Genomic DNA, 18689 nt, shown 5'->3' on the forward strand with positions numbered 1-18689 from the left:
TGCGTATTGCCAAATTGCTTTTTAAAGGCCAGTTTTCATGAGTGAGAGAGTAGGGTTGTAGGTTCTTAGGAGGAAGCAGGCTCTCTCTGCTCAGTTGGTGTGGGGAGCTTTCCAGGTAAGTGAGAAAATGGATCTCAAATGGAACTGAAGATGGGTTGGTGGCAAAGAGCAGGAAGGTTCTAAGAGTGATGAGCAGCAGGCAGTGAGGATGAGAACAAGGCAAATTCTGGGCCCCATCAGAAGTCTAGTTGGAAAGAAGTAGAATGTTACATAGGGTAGTAGAAGGAGGTGAGACGGAAAAATTGGAAAAGGAGTAAATAATGGGGGGCTTCCCATGCCTAGAAGTCCCTGAGTGGCGTAAACAATTAATGCTTGGCTAGTAACCGAATGATTGGTGGTTCAAGTCTACGCAGAGACACCTCAGAAGAAACACCTGGCAGTCTACTTACAAAATATCAACCATTGAGAACCCTAGGGAACACAGTTCTACTCTGATACACATGGGGTCACCATGAGTCAGAATCAACTCAATGGCAACTGGTTTTCATATGCATGGCTCGGGAGTTTGTAGACACTATCTGTGAGTAGTCAGAGCTGTGGTGGGTTTTGAGCAGAGGTAGGTAACTGAGGACCTTGCCAGCCACCCATGTAACTTTGGTCTACCCCCCAAATTTCCCTTTCTTGTCGCTGCAGATGGGAGAAGCCTCCCAGAGTGGGTGACGGACAATGCCGGGACGCTGCACTTCTCCAGGGTGACCCGCGGTGATGCCGGCAACTACACGTGCATTGCCTCCAACGGTCCGCAGGGCCAGATCCAGGCCCATGTCCAGCTCACTGTGGCAGGTATGACCGTGGCGGGCCTCAGGGCTGGGACTGACAGGCCCTGGGGGCAATGGCCTGCTCCCACCAGCACAATTTGCTCACTGCACCCTGCTGCTTGCTTGACTCTTCTTGTTCAGTGTTCATCACCTTCAAGGTGGAGCCAGAACGCACAACCGTGTACCAGGGCCACACAGCCCTGCTGCGCTGCGAGGCCCAGGGTGACCCCAAGCCGCTCATACAGTGGAAAGGCAAAGACCGCATCCTGGATCCCACCAAGCTGGGACCCAGGTAGGGCCACCTTCCTCCCACCCCGTGCCCCGCCACCCCTGCAGCCCTAGCTCCTGGGAGCTGGCAAGGTGGGTAGTGCTGTGGCCTCTCTCCTGGCAGGATGCACATCTTCCAGAATGGCTCCTTGGTGATCCATGACGTGGCCCCTGAGGACTCAGGCCGCTACACCTGCATCGCAGGGAACAGCTGCAACATCAAGCACACAGAGGCCCCCCTCTATGTCGTGGGTACGGGCTGGGGAGGGTGTCCTGCACAGGAAGTGGTGGGGCTAGACTTCTTACTTGTCTTTTTACTCATTGGTCCCCTGTGCACAGAAGGCACTTCCATTTGTGTGGTCGGGGAGGGGCCTTAGCTGTGCCCCCTCTGCCTGCCAGTGCACAGTCTCACATGGCTTGCCTAGAGCTGGGCTGCCATTTACTTCACATTCCACGGCTGGGGCTTGGGGGCTGGAGGAGGGTGACTCTTCCTCCCAAGTTTCCTGCAGCAGCCATGCAAACCCCTGGTGATGGGGTGGGGCCAGGCCCAGAGAGGATGGTATGTCACATACAAGGGTCAGGGCCTGGGGCTTGGGTCTGGCCTCTCCTGGTAACCAACTCTGTGCCAATGGAGGAGTTACTTCCCTTCTGGGGGCTGCTTTCTGCATCTGCAAGATGGAGGTAGTTTAAATGAGAGGTTCTCAAACCTTTAGGCTTAGCAGCAGAACTCTTTTTTTCCAGACAATGTATTGTGTGAAACTTTAAATGGATAAGAGTGAGGTGACAGGGGCCCCTTGGTTGAAGCCGTTGGGATGTGTATGGGAGTTGGGGGATCCTATATGACCTCCCTCTTGGCCCCTCTCCCTCAGTTCCCCCAATGTTTCCTGTGCCTTCTCTTGCTGTGGGACTCTAGGGCTTCCCAGAGGCTGTTGAAAGCCCCTAGACTGGAAGATCCCATCTACATTTATGGAGAAACCTGCTCTCTGTTAGGCAATGTCTGGGATTCTAAACCAGAAGTTCCCAAATGCTGCTCTCCAGGGCCTGCCTTACAATTTATCAAGTCACTCAGGAAGTGGGTTAAAAACCAGTATGGGTTTGTGGCAGCACCCTGACAGGTGTCCCCAGCCAGATTGACAATCACTGGCCTCATCCCCTTCGGACCTGCCCTACAACCTGGCCCTTGGTAAAGCCCAGTGAAGGTAGATGTCTTCCTCCCGGCTCTTTCTGCCTTGGTCAGGACCTTGAGTGTCTGGGAGGTTATATGTGTGGGATGGGGAGGGGCCAGTAGAGAAGTGGGGCTGGCGTCCACCCGTGGCCCCTCCCTGGACCCCTCTGTATACTCTCAGACAAGCCGGTGCTGGAGGAGTCGGAGGGCCCGGGCAGCCCTCCCCCCTACAAGATGATCCAGACCATTGGGCTGTCGGTGGGCGCCGCTGTGGCCTACATCATCGCCGTGCTGGGTCTCATGTTCTACTGCAAAAAACGCTGCAAGGCCAAGCGGCTTCAGAAGCAGCCGGAGGGCGAGGAGCCTGAGATGGAGTGCCTCAATGGTGAGGAGCCCGTCGAGGTGGGAAGTGGTGCAGGTGTGCAGGTACCCAGTGCCCTCCTGCAGCCGTGGGGGCATTGCTGCAACGCTGCAGGATGTGGGCTGCTGCTGGTCTCAGTGCAGCTGCAGCAGAGCTGTCCCACCCCTAGCTGGAAGCAGGAGTTGGCCGAGTCCCAGGCCTTGGCTTCTGAGCAACCTGGCTCAAGACTTTCACTTTGGAACCTCTTGGACCAGCTTCCTATGTTCCCTTACCTTTTCCTCTCCCAGCACTAAACCACAGATGTAATTATATGTATATGTATACATGTTTCTGTTGGCATTTTGTCTCCCCACCATTAATCTGGGAGTTTCCCCAAAGACATTCTGTCTTTTAACCTAACCCTCTACCCCAGACTGTGAGCTTCCCAGGGACAGTGCCTGGGTCTTTCTTATGAGCTTAGACATTCAGAAGCAGGGCCTGGGTCTCCATTGTGATTTTCCTTTGTGCCAGCTTAGGGCTCTGTATGTAGGAGGCTATATGAATGCAAAAACCCTTACACAGATACGGTGTTCAGGGACTGATGGTAGTGATTCAACTTCTGCAGTTTGTTCCATTTCAGAGGTCAAAATCAGCTGCATCGAAGTTCCTGGGTGGTAGTCAATCGACTTTTGAAAATTCAGCCATTGAAAACCCTATGGAGCACAGTTCTACTCTGACACAGTGGGGTTGCCATGAGTTGGAGGTGACAGCACCGGGTTAATCAGCAGTATCAATAAGTGGTCATACCTTAAGGAATGCCCATCTCCCCCAGCCCCATCAATTCATCACCTGGAGTGGCTCTTTCATGCAGAGTGCTGGGATTTGATCCACCTTAGTGAAAGAGGGAGACCGGGGGAGAGAACTGAGGTCCCCGTGGTGGCCAGTGCGTCAAGTCTTCTTTCTGCTTGCTCGTGCCCCTTCTTCCCAGGCGGGCCTCTGCAGAATGGGCAGCCCTCGGCAGAGATCCAAGAAGAAGTCGCCTTGACCAGCTTGGGCTCTGGCCCGGCAGCCACCAACAAACGCCACAGCACAAGTGACAAGATGTACTTCCCACGGGCCAGCCTGCAGCCCATCACCACGCTGGGTATGTTGCCTTGGCTACAGCTACCACTGCTTAACTACAGGCCACCAGTCTGTCTTGAGGCTGGGTTATAGCCTGGTGGCTCTGAGTCCTGAAATCTAGGCTGTTAGGGGTGACGGGGAACACCGATGAGATCTTCTAGTCCATTGTGTCCAAGGCCTATTGTTCATATCCTACCACTGCAGGGTCTGTCAATCCTGTACAACCGTCGTATTTTTTACTTGATGTTTGTGTTAAAATTAGCTCCTCTTTTTTTTCTTAAATAAGGTTAGCTTTGTTCTAGGAAAAATGGGAGAAATTACGGGTTCATGCTAGTTAAGTTTTTCCCTAGTATGTATTAAAATGTATAACGATAAAACATTATTATGAACCACCTAAAATTATCATACAAACCACCCTATGGAAAACACGGAATTTTAGTCCAGCCCCTTATTTTACTATTGGAGACCTTGGAGCCCGGGGAGGTGGGGAGCAGTATGCTGAGGCTCACACAGCAGAACCAGGGCTAGTGCCCACTGGCGGGGGGGTGGGGTGCAGCAAACAGTCCCCAATATATGCCATAGAGAGGCTAGACTGCCCGCCCCAAGTCGGGGGGATTCCTCTGCTTGAAGGAGGGCAGCTGGCTGACTCAGACCTGTACCTGCAGGGAAAAGTGAATTTGGGGAGGTGTTCCTGGCGAAGGCACAGGGCATAGAGGAGGGGGTAGCAGAAACCCTGGTGCTTGTGAAGAGTCTGCAGAGCCGGGACGAGCAGCAGCAGCTGGACTTCCGGAGGGAGTTTGAGATGTTTGGGAAGCTGAGCCACGCCAATGTGGTGCGGCTGCTGGGGCTCTGCCGGGAGGCCGAGCCGCACTACATGGTACTGGAGTATGTGGACCTGGTATGTGGCCGGCAGGGGCCTGGGGATCAGGGCAGTGCACTCGGGGGGTGGGGGGTGCCTGGAACACGGTGGAAACCTTGTCTTGCGTGGTCTTGTCGAGACATTGGTCTGCCTGCTCTCGTCACCTTGAGATGCTTAGCTTCCTGCACTCCCAGCTCTCTGCACCTGCCCTGCTTTTTTAACGCCCCCTCTCTCCTGTCTACCCTGTGTCAGAGGCTGCTCCGAAGTTCTTCCTGGGTTTCCCATTCCACACATAGATGCCTTCCTTGGTCTTCCTCCCAACCTGGTTTTCTTTGGCTCACTGTTTTTCCTGCTCCCCAGGGCTCATCACCATTTAGGAATAAACGTATCAGACCTGGGCTTTCCTTCCTCCCCAGCACCCTAGTACCATTTGTGGCACTGGTGTTACCCCAGTCACCAGCCTTGTCTTCCCCACCCAAGTTGCCATGCCCTGATCAGCCCCATACTCTTCATTCCCCAACTGGTCGAGGCCTAATCCTCTTGGCCCTCAAACTGCTGTTTATCTACTTTCTTAGCTCTCGGGCAGGAAGGGGTTAATTCTTCACCTTTCCATTAACCAGTCCTTATCAATGTTTTCTGTTTGTTTCTGTTGCTGGTGTTCTCCCGTGTTTGTTTATGTCTGTTGGATTAAAACAATCAAACAAACCCTAGAGAATGGGAGTTTCCTCTAGGGGAGGGGAGGGAAAGGGAAGGGGGGCTGTGTTTTCCACTTGGCTTCTGAGGACCAGGGTCTTGTCATCACCCCATCTGCTGGGGGCTCCCCTGAGGGTGGGAATGGCAATCCTCCTTTCTCCTATTTTTTAAAAAAAATTCCCGTGGGGCCTTCCTCCTGGGGAGGGTTGGGACTTCTCACTGCCCTCCAAGGCAGGAACTCTGTGATCAACTGTTCAGTTGGATGCTTTAGAGCCAGTGGCCAGCTCCAACTTGACAGTGATACTTGGTTCTCCCTTAGGGAGACCTCAAACAGTTCCTGAGGATTTCCAAGAGCAAGGATGAGAAATTGAAGTCACAGCCCCTCACCACCAAGCAGAAGGTGAGGAAGACAAGAGGGCAGGGGTGGGGGGCCAGGAGTAAGGACATTCACGATAATAGAAGTACCATTTATTCAGTGCTTCCACAGGCCTTGTGGTGAGTGCTTTACTGTGATTATCCAACCATCCTCTGAAATATATGCTGCTGTTAGGTGCCGTCAAGCTGATTTCGACTCATAGTGATGCCGTGTGATGGAGCAGAACTGCCCATAGGTTTTTTTAGGCTGAAATCTTTGCGGAAACAGATCACCAGGCCCTTGAAATATATGTTACTGTACCCACATTGCGGATGAAGAAACTGAGGCTTTGAGAGATTAAGTGACTTGTCAAGGAAGGTAACCTGAAAGTGGCTGTGCGTTGCTGGGTTGCCTTCATGTAGAAGAGGTGCTCTTCCAGCAGCCTGGGGCAGGAGAAGTAGCAGGCAAAGGAGTCCCCAGGGGCCTGCTGTGTTGGGTGTGGCCTTGAAGGAGCTGTCAGCTTTCACTGTCTGTGGTTTTCACACTTTTGCTTTAGGGCTATGGACTACCCAGCCTTTCCTTCCGGTTCTCTTTACCTTCTGGGGCAAACGGTTTCAGGGCACAGAGCCCTGGCTGGACCCCGTGGCGGAGCAGGCCTGGGTGTAAACAGTGAAGAAGGGAAGACTGATCTACACTCTGCCCACCTTAGCCCTCACATCAACCCCCACCTCAGCTGGTACCTATTCTTGATGCCTGGGGTTTTGTGGCCCAGCCCCTTCTTTATTCCTTCTAGCTCTTCCTGCCCACAGCCTCCTCCCCTCACCTCTGAAATGGATTCACCTCCTTCTGCATGATTTGGCATTCTGCTTCTAAGCCAGGGCTTTGAACCAGTTCATTGCGATTTGAACCCCTGCTGAGAATTTGCCTTTCTACCCCAGATATACTGAATCAGAATCTACCTTTTAACAAGACCCCCAGGAAGAGATTCCGCTTCAGTATACCTGGGGTGGAAAGGCAAATTCTCAGCAGGGGTTTGAACTGGAATGAACCCGTTCAAAGCCCTGTTCCAAGCTGAAAGCCTGGTTACCTCACAAACCAATCAAACCTCAGGGCACAGTAAGCTCAGACAGCTGGGGTCCTCCCTCCAGGCCATCGCCTTGTACGCTGAGCCAGGTCCCAGACTCTGAGGGCAGGGCAGAAGGCTGTGGCTGTTTGATCAGTCAGGAGAATGAAGCCCTGGGTTGCCCGTGGCCTCTCTGGGGAAGCAGCTCAGTATCCTCAAGGCCAGCCCCCGCATTACAGGTGAACTTACTAAGGCCCAGACCTGACCCACCGTCACAGAACTGGGTCTCCCCGCACCACACCACACCCCTCCCTCTGTCCCTGAGAAGCTGCAGGAATAGTCTACAGTGGCTGCAGCTGGGAACCACAGGACAGGACGTGTTACTCCAGCTAGGGGGCATTTCAGGCCCCGAGAGCTGACAGATCAGGATACGTGGAGCCATCCAGTCTTCACAGAGCCAGGCATGGCCCTAAGGGTGCTTGGGATGCAGAATTGAAACTGACTGGCATGCTGCCCTTGGGGCACTTGTGATCTACAGGGTAGGTTAGGGAAGTGAGCATAACATGTGCCCTATAGGCTTCAGGGAAGACACCTAAACTGAGTAAGAGACCCAAACGAGGGACCTTGATGGCATCTAGGAGGAGGGTGGGCAGGCGGTTGTGGCTAACAGAGAAGGTTTCCTGGTAGAGAAAGCCATTTGTTTTGAGTTCAGTTCTCAAGGACAGGAAGTAGTTGAATGGCAGGAAGGGGACTGCTTCAGGAGAGAGGGGAATCAAGGTGTGTTTCCTTGGCTGGGACAGGGGTGTCCATGGGCTGACAGGAAGTCAGTCACCCCCAGTACATGACCTGAGGGATTTTATTTGTCTGAAAACCATCACTGCCTTTGCTAAAAGTTGCTCCCATGCTTTTTGGCCATAATATCTTAAGTGGGACAGGGAAACTTCAATAAGTTGGGCCCAACACTCTCTATTCTGCATCAGATGAGTGGTTTGCTAAAAAAAAAAAAAGCTGATTCCTGGACCATTCTTCAGACCAAGGGAATCAGAGTCTCTGAGAGTGGGACCTGAAGACCTTTTTCAAACAAGCTGTCCAGCTGCTGTTTAAGTTGAAGTTTGAGGAACCCTGTTGTAGGACAGTGGCTTTGAAACTTTTTTTGATTAAAATCCCCTTAAGAAATTTTACATTATGTCCCAGCACATATTGTTGTATACGGTCAAGTCGATTCCAACTCCCAGCAACCCCATGTGACAGAGTGGAATTGTGCCCTAGGGTCTCCTAGGCTGTAATATTTATGGGAGCAAATTGCCAGGTCTTTCTTCCGCAGAGCCACGGGTGGGTTCGAACCGCCAACCTTTCAGTTAGCAGCCGAGTGCTTAACCATTGTACCACCAGGGCTCCTTGGCACACACATACATATACATAATAAAACCAAAAACCAAACCCACTGCCATCGAGTCGATTCTGACTCATAGCGACCCTATATGTAGCTAAAATTAAACTTCCACAAAACTGTGTTTGATGCATTCAGATATTTCATATGCTTTTTTTTTTTAAATGATGGTCTTGACCCACTAAATTGGTCTTGACCCCATAGGTCTCGATCAGCAGTTTAAAAGGCACTGCTTTTGGGGATCCTGTGAAAATGCAAATTCTTTGGAAAGATAAACTAAAACCTGTAGTATTTTCTTGTGCTAATAATTTAGTGAGCTGCTCTGTCACTTTCTATTCCTAGGGCCCTGGGGGAATGGAAGGAGGAAAAGTTAACTTTTTGTTTTTTTTATTATCACTTTTTTTTATTGCGCTTTAGTTCACTTAAAGAGCAAATTGGTTTCTCATTAAACAATCAATAACACGTATCGTTTTGCGAAATTGGTTGCCAACCCCAAGACATATCAATACTCTTCTCCTCAACCTTGGGTTCCCCACTTCCATTCCTCCAGCTTTCACGTCCCCACCTCCTCCTCGTCCTTGCCGGTGGTCTGGTGAGCCCATTTAGTCTTGTTTTGTTTTTTGGGCCTGTCTAATCTTTGGCTGAAGGGTAAACCTCAGGAGTGACTTCAGTACTGAGTTAAAAGGGTGTCCAGGAGCCATACTCCGGAAGCTTCTCCAGTCTCTGTCAGACCAGTAAGTCTGATCTTTTTTGTGTGAGTTAGAATTTTGTTCTACGTTTTCTTCCAGCTCTCTCCGAGACCCTCTAGTGTGATCCCTATCAGAGCAGTCAGTGATGGTAGCCAGGCACCATCAAGTTGTGCTGAAAGTTACCTTTTTAAAGGGGGGTGGAGAGGTAGGCAGGATGCTCCCCTGGCCAGCTGGAGATGGAACAAGGGTACCCTACTTGCTATGGGTAGGCCAGGGAGAACCCTGGAAAATTTTCAAGATGGCCATCAGATAGTGGTAGAAATCAAAGACATGCCCTGGGTGTTGGCATAATTGCAGGTAATGCTTGTTAGAGCAGCTGATAAGACAGTAGAGATTTGAAATCAGAGAGTCGTAGTTGTGGTTTCTGCATGGATCACCTACAAGCTAATGACACGGCTGAGGAACAGGATCAGCTTGGCACACCTGGTGGGCTGTGCTTTGTGCAGTCAGATCTCACACCTATTCAGAGACAGAAAGCCTATTGCCAGAGAAGCTCAGTAGTGTCACAGCGGGCTAGCCAGAATTTGGGCAAGCCCTTGGGGTACTAAAGTTGAGGAGGAAGGGGTGGGTCTGGTTTGAGTGTAAGAGAATTCCTTTTTTCTGGCCTTGCTTAGCCAGTATATCCAGAAGCACGGCTTCTCTAGAAAGATAGCAAGTTAATCATCACCATGCCAAGTCCACACACTTCTCGGATCCTTTGACTAGCAGCAGATTCTTCCTTTCTAAGCCACTGAGATCAGAGAGCAGGATGAGGGGAACTGCAGGTCCGATGGGAGAGGGCACATTATAAAAGCCTTTGTTTCCCACTTAGAGACAACCAGGCAAACCTGGACAATGCCCTGGGGTTTTGACACCTGAAGTAGAGTTGGTTCCATTTATAATGATCATTTCAGTGGTCATCTGGCCCTTCACCACCAGGGGCGTTTGGGGCATTCTGAGGCCAGCATTCTGAGGGGAGCATGTTTTGGGGAGATGTGGCCTCTACTGTGGCCTTACTTTCCCCCGGAGGCCCAGTGCAGGGCTCTGTACCTGCCGGGGGGCTCACTAATCCTGGTGGATTATACACCTGACCTCTTCTTTCACTCTCCTCACTGGCTAAACACGTTTGCTTGGAAGCTATCCAGAGGTTTTGTGTCTTCATTTTTGATAAATAAATGCACCGAGAAGATTTCTTTTTTCCCTTATTTTTTTCTAATTTGAATGGTGTCATTCGTTCAGCACCTCTGTTTAGTGCAGTCTCAGCCAGCACACTGGCTCTGTAGACAAGTCCAGGCTGGTGGTGGATTCGATCAGCTCTGTCCAATAGAACTTCCTGCTGCGATGGAAATGTTCCTTATATGTGCTGTCAGTGTAGCAGCTGCTAGCCCCACGTGGCTGCTGAGCACTTGACATATAACTAGAGCAACTGAGGAACTGAATTTTTAATTTTACTAAGTTTTAATTAATTTTAGTATAAATAGCCACATGGAACTAGTGGCTACTGGATTGGACAGCACAAGTTTAGACCAATGTTTTTAAATTTTTCTGAGTGAGACCTAGAGAGTAGTAAGAGTTCATTTTGTATCACAACCCAGTACACACACATCTGTATATAAAAAAATGAATCGAAAGTTTCGTAAATGAGACTTTACTATGTAAATGTGATCACCCTGGTATTTTCAGTTCCGTTTCCTTTTTTTTTTTTTTTAATGCTGGCCAAGACTCACCCTATGGGCAGTTCTACTCTGTCCTGTAGGGTCACTGTGAGTCAGAATCCACTTGACAGCAATGAGTGTTTTTTTTTTTAAGAGTCACTAAGGAGCCCTGGTGGTACAATTTAAAGTGCTCAGCTGCTAACAGAAAGGTCAGCAATTCAAACCTACCAGCGGCTCCATAGGAGAAAATACATGCTACTGGGAAGATTATAGCTATGAGGCAGTTCTCCATCCTGTACGGTCACTGTGAGTCAGAATCGACTCGACGGCACACAACAACAAAGACTCACTAACTTGGTTTCATGATGTACTAGTAGGTTGTGTCCCATAGTTAGAATGACCCCTCTCCCAGCATTTGGGCTCAGCTCGTCTGCTGGCCTTGCTGTGACCCTGGGGCCAGGTCAGTGAGGTGGCTCTGAGCCACCAAGGGGTGCTGAAGGGCCACTTCTGTAGCCAGCAGCCCCACTTCTGGGCTCACTGGTGAGCAAACAGGCCTTCCTGTGTCCGTATCACCAGCAGTGTGAACTGTGAAAGCAGCTGCGGTGGTGAGGGAAGACCCAGGCTTTGGAGGTAGGCCGGGTGTGAAGCCTGGCTGGGGGCCTTGGGCAAAGCTGAGGATGAGGGCTGCCTCCAGAGTGGATGTGAGGATGAGAACAGGGCCTGGCACAAAGTAGATGCTCAGCAAATGTCCCCTTGCCCTTCTCCTTGATTAGGTGGCCTCTTACTTATATTACAGCAGGCGCCTCTGTCACCCCCATGGACTTCTTTTCCTTTTTGAACCTCAGGAGCCCAGGATTAGATTAACATACCTAACCATTAGGCATTTTTTTTTCTGAACCATTTGACATAAGCTGGAGACAGACTTTTGAACTTTTGCATTTGAATATGTGTAAAGTGATGTTATTGGGTCTTGATTTGTATTTCCTTGCTCACCAGTGACGTTGGTTATTGGCCACATTCTTATCTTCATCACTCCATGACTGCATTATGTGGTGGGTGACTTCTCCCGTGTGAATCCTGAAAGTGAGTCTGTGTGCCAGAAGAAACATACAGCTGGCCAGTAACTTGTTGAATAACCTTCCACAAGTTACTTAAACTCTTTGCATCTCTGTTTGCCTTGTTTTTACATCAAAAGAAATGTCATAGGCAACAGAGGTGAAAGGGTCAGAGGTCTCTTTATAAGTTCTCTCTTGGCACACTGGGTTTATCTCTGTGTTGCTTAGACCACGTTCTCCCTGGTAGCACCCTTGTCTGGGTACAATTCTGGTCTCCCTCTGGGCTGTCCTTTTACCAGCAGCCCTGCCTGGTCATTCTTTTTGTATTGTATGGGATGCAGTAAAGGCTTAAGTAATATTTGTTTAGTGTATTAATATATACCTTAAAATGTTGACATAATTACGTTTAATATGTTAATATAGTATGTGTAATACAGTGTACTTACATCACTTAAAATTCAAGCAAGGGTTATCAGTGAAAAATCTTCCTTTCTAATTCTCTTACACCTTGGAAAATAGGTAGACATTATTTTGTAAAGCAAAATATACTGGTATTCCATGACCCATCCCTAGGTATCCTAGGGAAATGTGTGTATACACTTATGAGAGTGTTAATGGCAGCACTGGTCTTAATAGCCAAAAACTGGAAACATCCCAAATATCCACTGGCATTAGAATGATTAACTTACAGTATATTTATAATGGAAAACTATACAGCAGTGAAAAATAAGTACAGGGCTATAAAAAAGACATGGATGAATCCAGTCAACATTGAGTGAAAGGGTCAAGGCCAAAAGAGTATACACACTGTATTCTTCCTGCCTTATCTGGTTCAGAAACACACAAAACTGAACTCTATTGATAGGAATGTATGTGTAAGTGGTAAAGCTATAAAGGTCAGCAAAGAAATTATTACCGCAAAAGTCAGCATAGTGGCTACCTTTTGAGGGAGAGGAGACTGTGATTGGAAAGGGACTCAGGGGGGTTTCTGGGATGCTAGCTTTGGTTTTTGTTTTGTTTTGTTTTTTTTAACTTAGTGGCTATTACTTTGGTGTTAGCTTTGTAATTATGTGTCAGTCTACATATGTTTTATGTGCTTTTCTGTATTTCACCATTTGAAAAACGTAAGCCAAAAGTTTCCCTACTCCTCTCTCCCTAGTTCTTTTCCGCTCAGGCAACCAGTTTTGAGTGTGTATATACATCCACACACTCACACACATTTTTTACACAAACAGTAGAGACTATATTCTTCTGAAGTAGAAAAGAAAAAGAAACATTCCATAAGGAGGTAAGCTATGATCACTGACCAGTTAGTTTTCCCTCAACAAGTGGTTACTGTGTACTCTGTCCACATCCTTTGTGCCACTCACTCAATCTAGCACTTTCTGTATCAAGTGGTGCCACACACTGAATTTAATTCAATTCTTCCAACAACTCACTGAGGCGGGTATTACTATTATCCCCAATTTACAGAGAAGGAAACTTGAGGCTGTTGTGGTAACTGTTTGTTTTGGAGCATCCTAAGCATCACACTGATGGCAATGAGACCCCACCAAGGGACATGTGGGTGGTGGTTGCCCTGATACCCCAGTGCTGGTTTGCCCTGATCCGTGTCTTTTTTGCTCCAGGTGGCCCTGTGTACCCAAGTTGCCCTGGGCATGGAGCACCTGTCCAACAACCGCTTTGTGCACAAGGACCTGGCTGCTCGCAACTGCCTGGTCAGCGCCCAAAGACAGGTGAAGGTGTCCGCCCTGGGGCTCAGCAAGGACGTATACAACAGGTAGAAGGGGACTGGTGGGGAGGGGGGCTTACCACTCCTTCCTTCAGGGTGAAGGGGAGAGGGCAGACACAGTTTGGGGGGCGTGGGAAAGGGTTTAGTGCCTGTTAAGTCCAAAGATGGAGGATCCGGGAGGGAGCAGAGCCTTCCTGTCCTCTTTCCAAAGGTACAACAAACAAGCTCCCAACCGTGGTCCCTTGAGTCCCCAGTGACTGTAAATTTTCTCTATTGCTGTTGCTACGTGCTATCAAGTTGATTCGGAGTCATAGCGATCCCATAGGGTTTCCAAGGCTATAAATCTCAATGGAAACAGCCTGCCGCATCATTCTCCTATGGAGCCGCTGGTGATTTCAAACTGCCAGCCTTTTGGCCGGCAGTCAATCACTTTAACCACTGCGCCACCAGGGCTCTTTAAATTTTCTCTAGTGATAAAAAATTATATGCCTACTTTTTAAAAATTATTCTCCTAGAAGACATGGCCCCCAAACTCTCTGTTAGCCCAGAACTAAAATCATTCCCGAAGCCAACTCCAGATTGGACTAGACTATAAGACATAAAATGACACTCGTGAAGAGTGTGCTTCTTGGCTCAAATAGATACATGAGACTAAATGGGCAGCTCCTGTATGGAGGCGAGATGAGAAGGCAGAAAGGGCAGGAGCTGGTTGAGTGGGCATGGGAAATAAAGGGTGGAGAGAAGGAGTGCACTGTCACATTGTAGGGAGAGCAGCTAGGGTCACCTAACGATGTGTGTAAGTTTCTGTATGAGAAACTGACTTGAATTGGAAACTTCCTCTTAAAGCACAATAAAAAAGAAAAAGAAAAATTATTCAAACTTAAAACCAGAACCAAACCAAACCCATTGCCGTCAAGTTGATTCCTACTTACAGCAACCCTATAGGACAGATTAGAACTGCCCTATAGGGTTTCCAAGACTGTAAACCTTTACGACTGCCACATCTTTCTTCTGCAGAGCAACTGGTGGGTTCGAATTACCTACCTTTTGGTTAGCAGCTGAGCACTTAACCACTGCGCCACCAGGGCTCCTATTCAAACTTTACAACATTTTATATATAATTTAAGTATTTGTATGGCTCCTTCTATAATTTCCCAAATCCTGTAATTATTATTTTGATGCCTAAGATATAAAGGTCAGCATCCATGGCTGGAGACTGCTCTGAGTGCCCACACGCTACGGAGCCCCTCCTGGGAGCTCCCCCCAGTCACCCCACTTGATTTGACTGCTGCCTAAGTCATGATTGATTGATCATTGGTCAAGCTCTTGCGTGGGTATATAAAATATTTACATTTTCTTTCCACTTAACATGTTCTTGTTTTTCACATCCTTTTTTTTTTTTTTTTTACCAACATAGGAAATATACTTGATTATGATCTTTATCTTTGTCATCATCTGATATTAAGTCATTTGCCTTCTAGTCGACTTGACTGATGGTGACCCCATGTGTGTCAGAGTAGCACTGCGCTCAATAGGGTTTTCAATGGTTGATTTTTTTGGAAGTAGATTGCTAGGCCTTTCTTCCGAGGCACCTCTGGGTAGACTCAAACCGCTAGTTATTCAGTTAGCAGCCAAACACATTAACCGCTTACACCACCCAGGGACTCCCATCTGATACAGAAAAAAAAAAACAACTTATTGCCGTTGGGTCAATTCTGACTGATAGCGACCTTATAGGAGAGAGTAGAGCTGCCCCATAGAGTTTCCAAGGAACAGCTGGTGGATTTAAACTGCCGACCTTTTGGTTAGCAACCAAACACTTAACTATTGCACCACCAGGGCTCCGATAATTAGGTGTTACTAAATCAAACATATTTTGTTAATGTTCTTAAATGTTATCTCTTGGCTGATGCATTTATTTATTATTGGCTTTTTTTATATTGACATTTAGCCAAGAAAACCCTGGTGGCACAGTGGTTAAGAGCTATGGCTGCTAACCAAAAGGTCAGCAGTTTGAATCTGCCAGGTGCTCCTTGGAAACCCTATGGGGCAGTTCTACTCTGTCCTATACAGTCGCTATGAGTTGGAATCTACTCGACGGTAGTGGGTTCGGTTTATTTATTTATTTGGCCAAAGTCTGATTCTTAATGAAATTTTTTAGCTCTCAAACCCCACTTGGATGCCTCCAAATATCACCCGTATACCCCATGCTCAGCATCACTGTTTGTGAATGCCTTGATGTAGAAAGGTTGCACCCAAGCCCAAGGGTAAGACCCAGGCCTGGAATGATGTTGGGATCCCAGGCTGTGTCCCTTATCCCACCCTGTGCCTGTATGTGGCTCTCTTCTGCAGTGAGTACTACCACTTCCGCCAGGCTTGGGTGCCTCTGCGCTGGATGTCCCCTGAGGCCATCCTGGAGGGCGACTTCTCCACAAAGTCTGATGTCTGGGCCTTTGGTGTGCTAATGTGGGAAGTGTTCACCCACGGGGAGATGCCTCATGGTGGGCAGGCAGACGATGAAGTGCTGGCAGGTAGGTATCTCATTACCTAGGGGCTCTGGGATGACCCCAGATGTTCTCCTGGTGGAGAGCTTGTTCAGGGTCCCAGGGTTGCTCTGGTCTGCTTTCCACCTCCCAAGGCTGGTATTTAGCAGGTGTGCAGGTATGGCCATGTCCATTGTTAAAATACTGAAATACCTTCGTGTTGTGTGCTGTCCAGTCCATTCCAGCTCACAGCAATCCTATTGGGCAGAGTAGAACTGCCCCATAGGGTTTCCTAGACTATAATCTTTACAGAAGCAGCTGCTAGGTCTTTTCTCTTGTGGAGTGCCTGGTGGGTTTGAACCATTGACCTTTCAGTGAGCAGCCAAGTGCTTTAATCATTGTGCCACCAGGGCTCCTGAAATACTTTCTTTAAAAAAAAAAAAAAAAAGCCAAACCTACTTCCATCAAGTCGATTCTGACTCATAGTGACCCTATAGGATAGAGCAGAACTGTCCACAGGTTTTCCAAGGAGCGACTGGTGGATTCAAACTGCCGACCTTTTGGTTAACAGCTGAGCTCTTAACCACTTCTCACCAGGGCTCTAATACTTTCTTACTGGGTGGTAAATAGCCTTTACTCCCAGCACTCCATCTAGCCACCTTGATCCCTGCCCCTTCAGCCATAGTGGGCTGGGAGGGAGGTCATCACCCTTGGTTGCAGTCTACTCTCTGGGCTTCCTGGGGCAGTGCCCACCTGCCCACCGCTGGTCAGCACCCCCTTGGAGTCTCCCTCTAGTGGCTGTTTGCAGAAACTGCAGTCTCTGTAGAGTTGGGGATAAGTTGTTAAATGTTGGACTAACAGTCTACCCACCATCTTCTCTGCAGATTTGCAGGCTGGGAAGGCTAGACTCTCACAGCCAGAGGGCTGCCCTTCCAAGCTGTACCGGCTGATGCAGCGCTGCTGGGCCCTCAGCCCCAAGGACCGGCCCTCCTTCAGTGAGATCGCCAGTACCCTGAAAGACAGCCCTGCTGACAGCAAGCCATGAGGAGGATGGCCAGGCAAGCTGTGCCTCAGGATGGCATGGGCAGGGGAGGACTTCTTGAGGGGTGCCTGCAGCATGATGGGCAAGCTCCCCGTCCTCTTCGGCCCTTGGGCCCCCGGGCCTGGCACAGCAGGCATTGCTGAGGCCTGGGCAGGGCCTGGGCTTTCCTCTTCTTCCTCACCCTCAGCCCTTGGGGAGGCTGATTCGGACCCAGACTGGGTGACAAAGGCCTTGGGCTGGGCAGCTTTCTCTGCCATCCCGTCCCCAATCAGGGCCAGTGTGGACACCTCAGGTAACCCTCATTTTTTGCCTGGGGAGGGCTAGGCTGGGGATCACCTGGGTTTGGGAGGGAGTCCCTTAATATACTCAAGTTCCCAGGTAGTTCTGGGCACACGGGGCCAAGGGACCTCTTGGCACATGGGTCCCACCGCAGGGTCTAAGCCAGGATGGCAGGGAGCACCATAAGTGAGCTCCCCACCGTGGACTTGTACACACTGACCCAGACCCATGCCTTCTCCTACCTTTCTCTCCTTTCCTCATCCTAAGTGCCTGGCAGATGAAGGAGTTTTCAGGAGCTTTTGACACTATATAACCCGCCCTTTTTGTACGCACCATGGGCTGCTTTTGTATGTAACTGCAGTGTGGGGTGGGTGGTCATGGGAGGTGGGGGTGGGCCCTGGAGGGGATGGAAAGGGCCAGGCCACTCCTGCCTCACACCATTATTGTTGTTGTTTGTTTGGGTTTTTTTGTTGTTGTTTTTTTTACACTCGCTGCTTTCAATAAAGAAGCCTTTTTTACATCCTGCTTCTGAGGTTCATTCCCTGCTGTTGGCCTGAGTGATGTCCTTCTTCCCTCCTTATCAGAAGGGGCCATGTGCCTTCATGGAGCCCGGTGGGGCTTGGATGGGATCAGCTGGCAGACAGTGGTCCTTTTCTCTGTTTGGAGGAGCAGTTGAGAATGTGGGCTCGCAGGAGGCGAGGTCACCCCTTATTTGTGGGAATGTTGTTCCTCTCCAATCACCCACTGCCTATTCCGTAGGGCTGGCCTGTTTCTCATAGAAGTGTGAGGGACAAGTCAGGGGAGGATTGGAAAAGGAGTCAATGACAGATAGAGCCAGGTCTTTGAGTCCCTTTAAGACTCTAGGAGTGAGATGGAGTAGGTAGAACTAAGCAGAAGGATGGTGCTTCATGCCTCGTTGCTCCAGTCTCCTCAGCCCTCGACTGGTTTGATTCCTGCCATTTGTTACCTAGACCGTGTGTCCTCAGATATCCTTTACTTCGTTCCAGTAATTCAGTTTAGTTCCCCATCCTAAAGAAATGAGTCCTTACCTCTAAAATTATCCTAGTTCCTTCTGATCCTCACCAAACTTCTCAGAATGAAAACAAGGGCTAATGTTTCTTTTTTTCTTTCTTATTGTACTTTAAGATGAAGGTTTATAGAACAAACTAGTTTCTCATTAAACGGTCAGTTCACACATTGTTCTATGTGAGTGACATTGATTAACAACTCCATGACATGTCAACACTGTCCCTTTTCAACCTTGGGTCCTCTATTACCAGCTTTCCTGTTCCCTCCTGCCTCCTAGTCCCTGCCCCTGGGCTGGTGTACCCCTTTAGTCTCGTTTTGTTTTAGGGGCCTGTCCAATCTTTGGTTGAAGGGTAAACCTCAGGAATGACTTCATTACTGAGCTGAAAGGGTGTCCAGGGGCCATACTCTCAGGGTATCTCCAGTCTTTATCAGGCCAGCAAGTCTGGTCTTTCTTTTTGTGTTAGAATTTTGTTCTACATTTTTCTCCAGCTCTGCCTGGGACCCTCTATTGTGATCCCTGTCAGAGCAGTCAGTGGTGGTAGCCGGGCACCATCTAGTTGTACTGGACTCAGTCTAGGGTAGGCCGCAGTAGATGTGGTCCATTAGTCATTTGA

General features: G+C 49.0%; 1 protein-coding gene across 1 annotated transcript in view; it reads left to right on the top strand.

Moving 5' to 3' along the window:
• PTK7 (protein tyrosine kinase 7 (inactive)) overlaps positions 1–17580 on the top strand; it is a 74189-nt gene extending 56609 nt beyond the window's left edge. The window contains exons 11-20 of the mRNA XM_049892511.1: positions 694–843; positions 960–1110; positions 1210–1337; positions 2432–2635; positions 3579–3734; positions 4378–4610; positions 5584–5664; positions 13139–13290; positions 15595–15773; positions 16610–17580. Of these exons, the coding sequence (XP_049748468.1) occupies positions 694–843; positions 960–1110; positions 1210–1337; positions 2432–2635; positions 3579–3734; positions 4378–4610; positions 5584–5664; positions 13139–13290; positions 15595–15773; positions 16610–16770 (1595 nt within the window). The 3' untranslated portion in view covers positions 16771–17580. The remainder of the gene's footprint in view (positions 1–693; positions 844–959; positions 1111–1209; positions 1338–2431; positions 2636–3578; positions 3735–4377; positions 4611–5583; positions 5665–13138; positions 13291–15594; positions 15774–16609) is intronic.
• The last annotated feature ends 1109 nt before the right edge of the window (positions 17581–18689 follow it).

Source organism: Elephas maximus, chromosome 1, assembly GCF_024166365.1.
Source record: "Elephas maximus indicus isolate mEleMax1 chromosome 1, mEleMax1 primary haplotype, whole genome shotgun sequence".
NCBI classification, from domain to species: Eukaryota; Metazoa; Chordata; class Mammalia; order Proboscidea; family Elephantidae; genus Elephas; species Elephas maximus.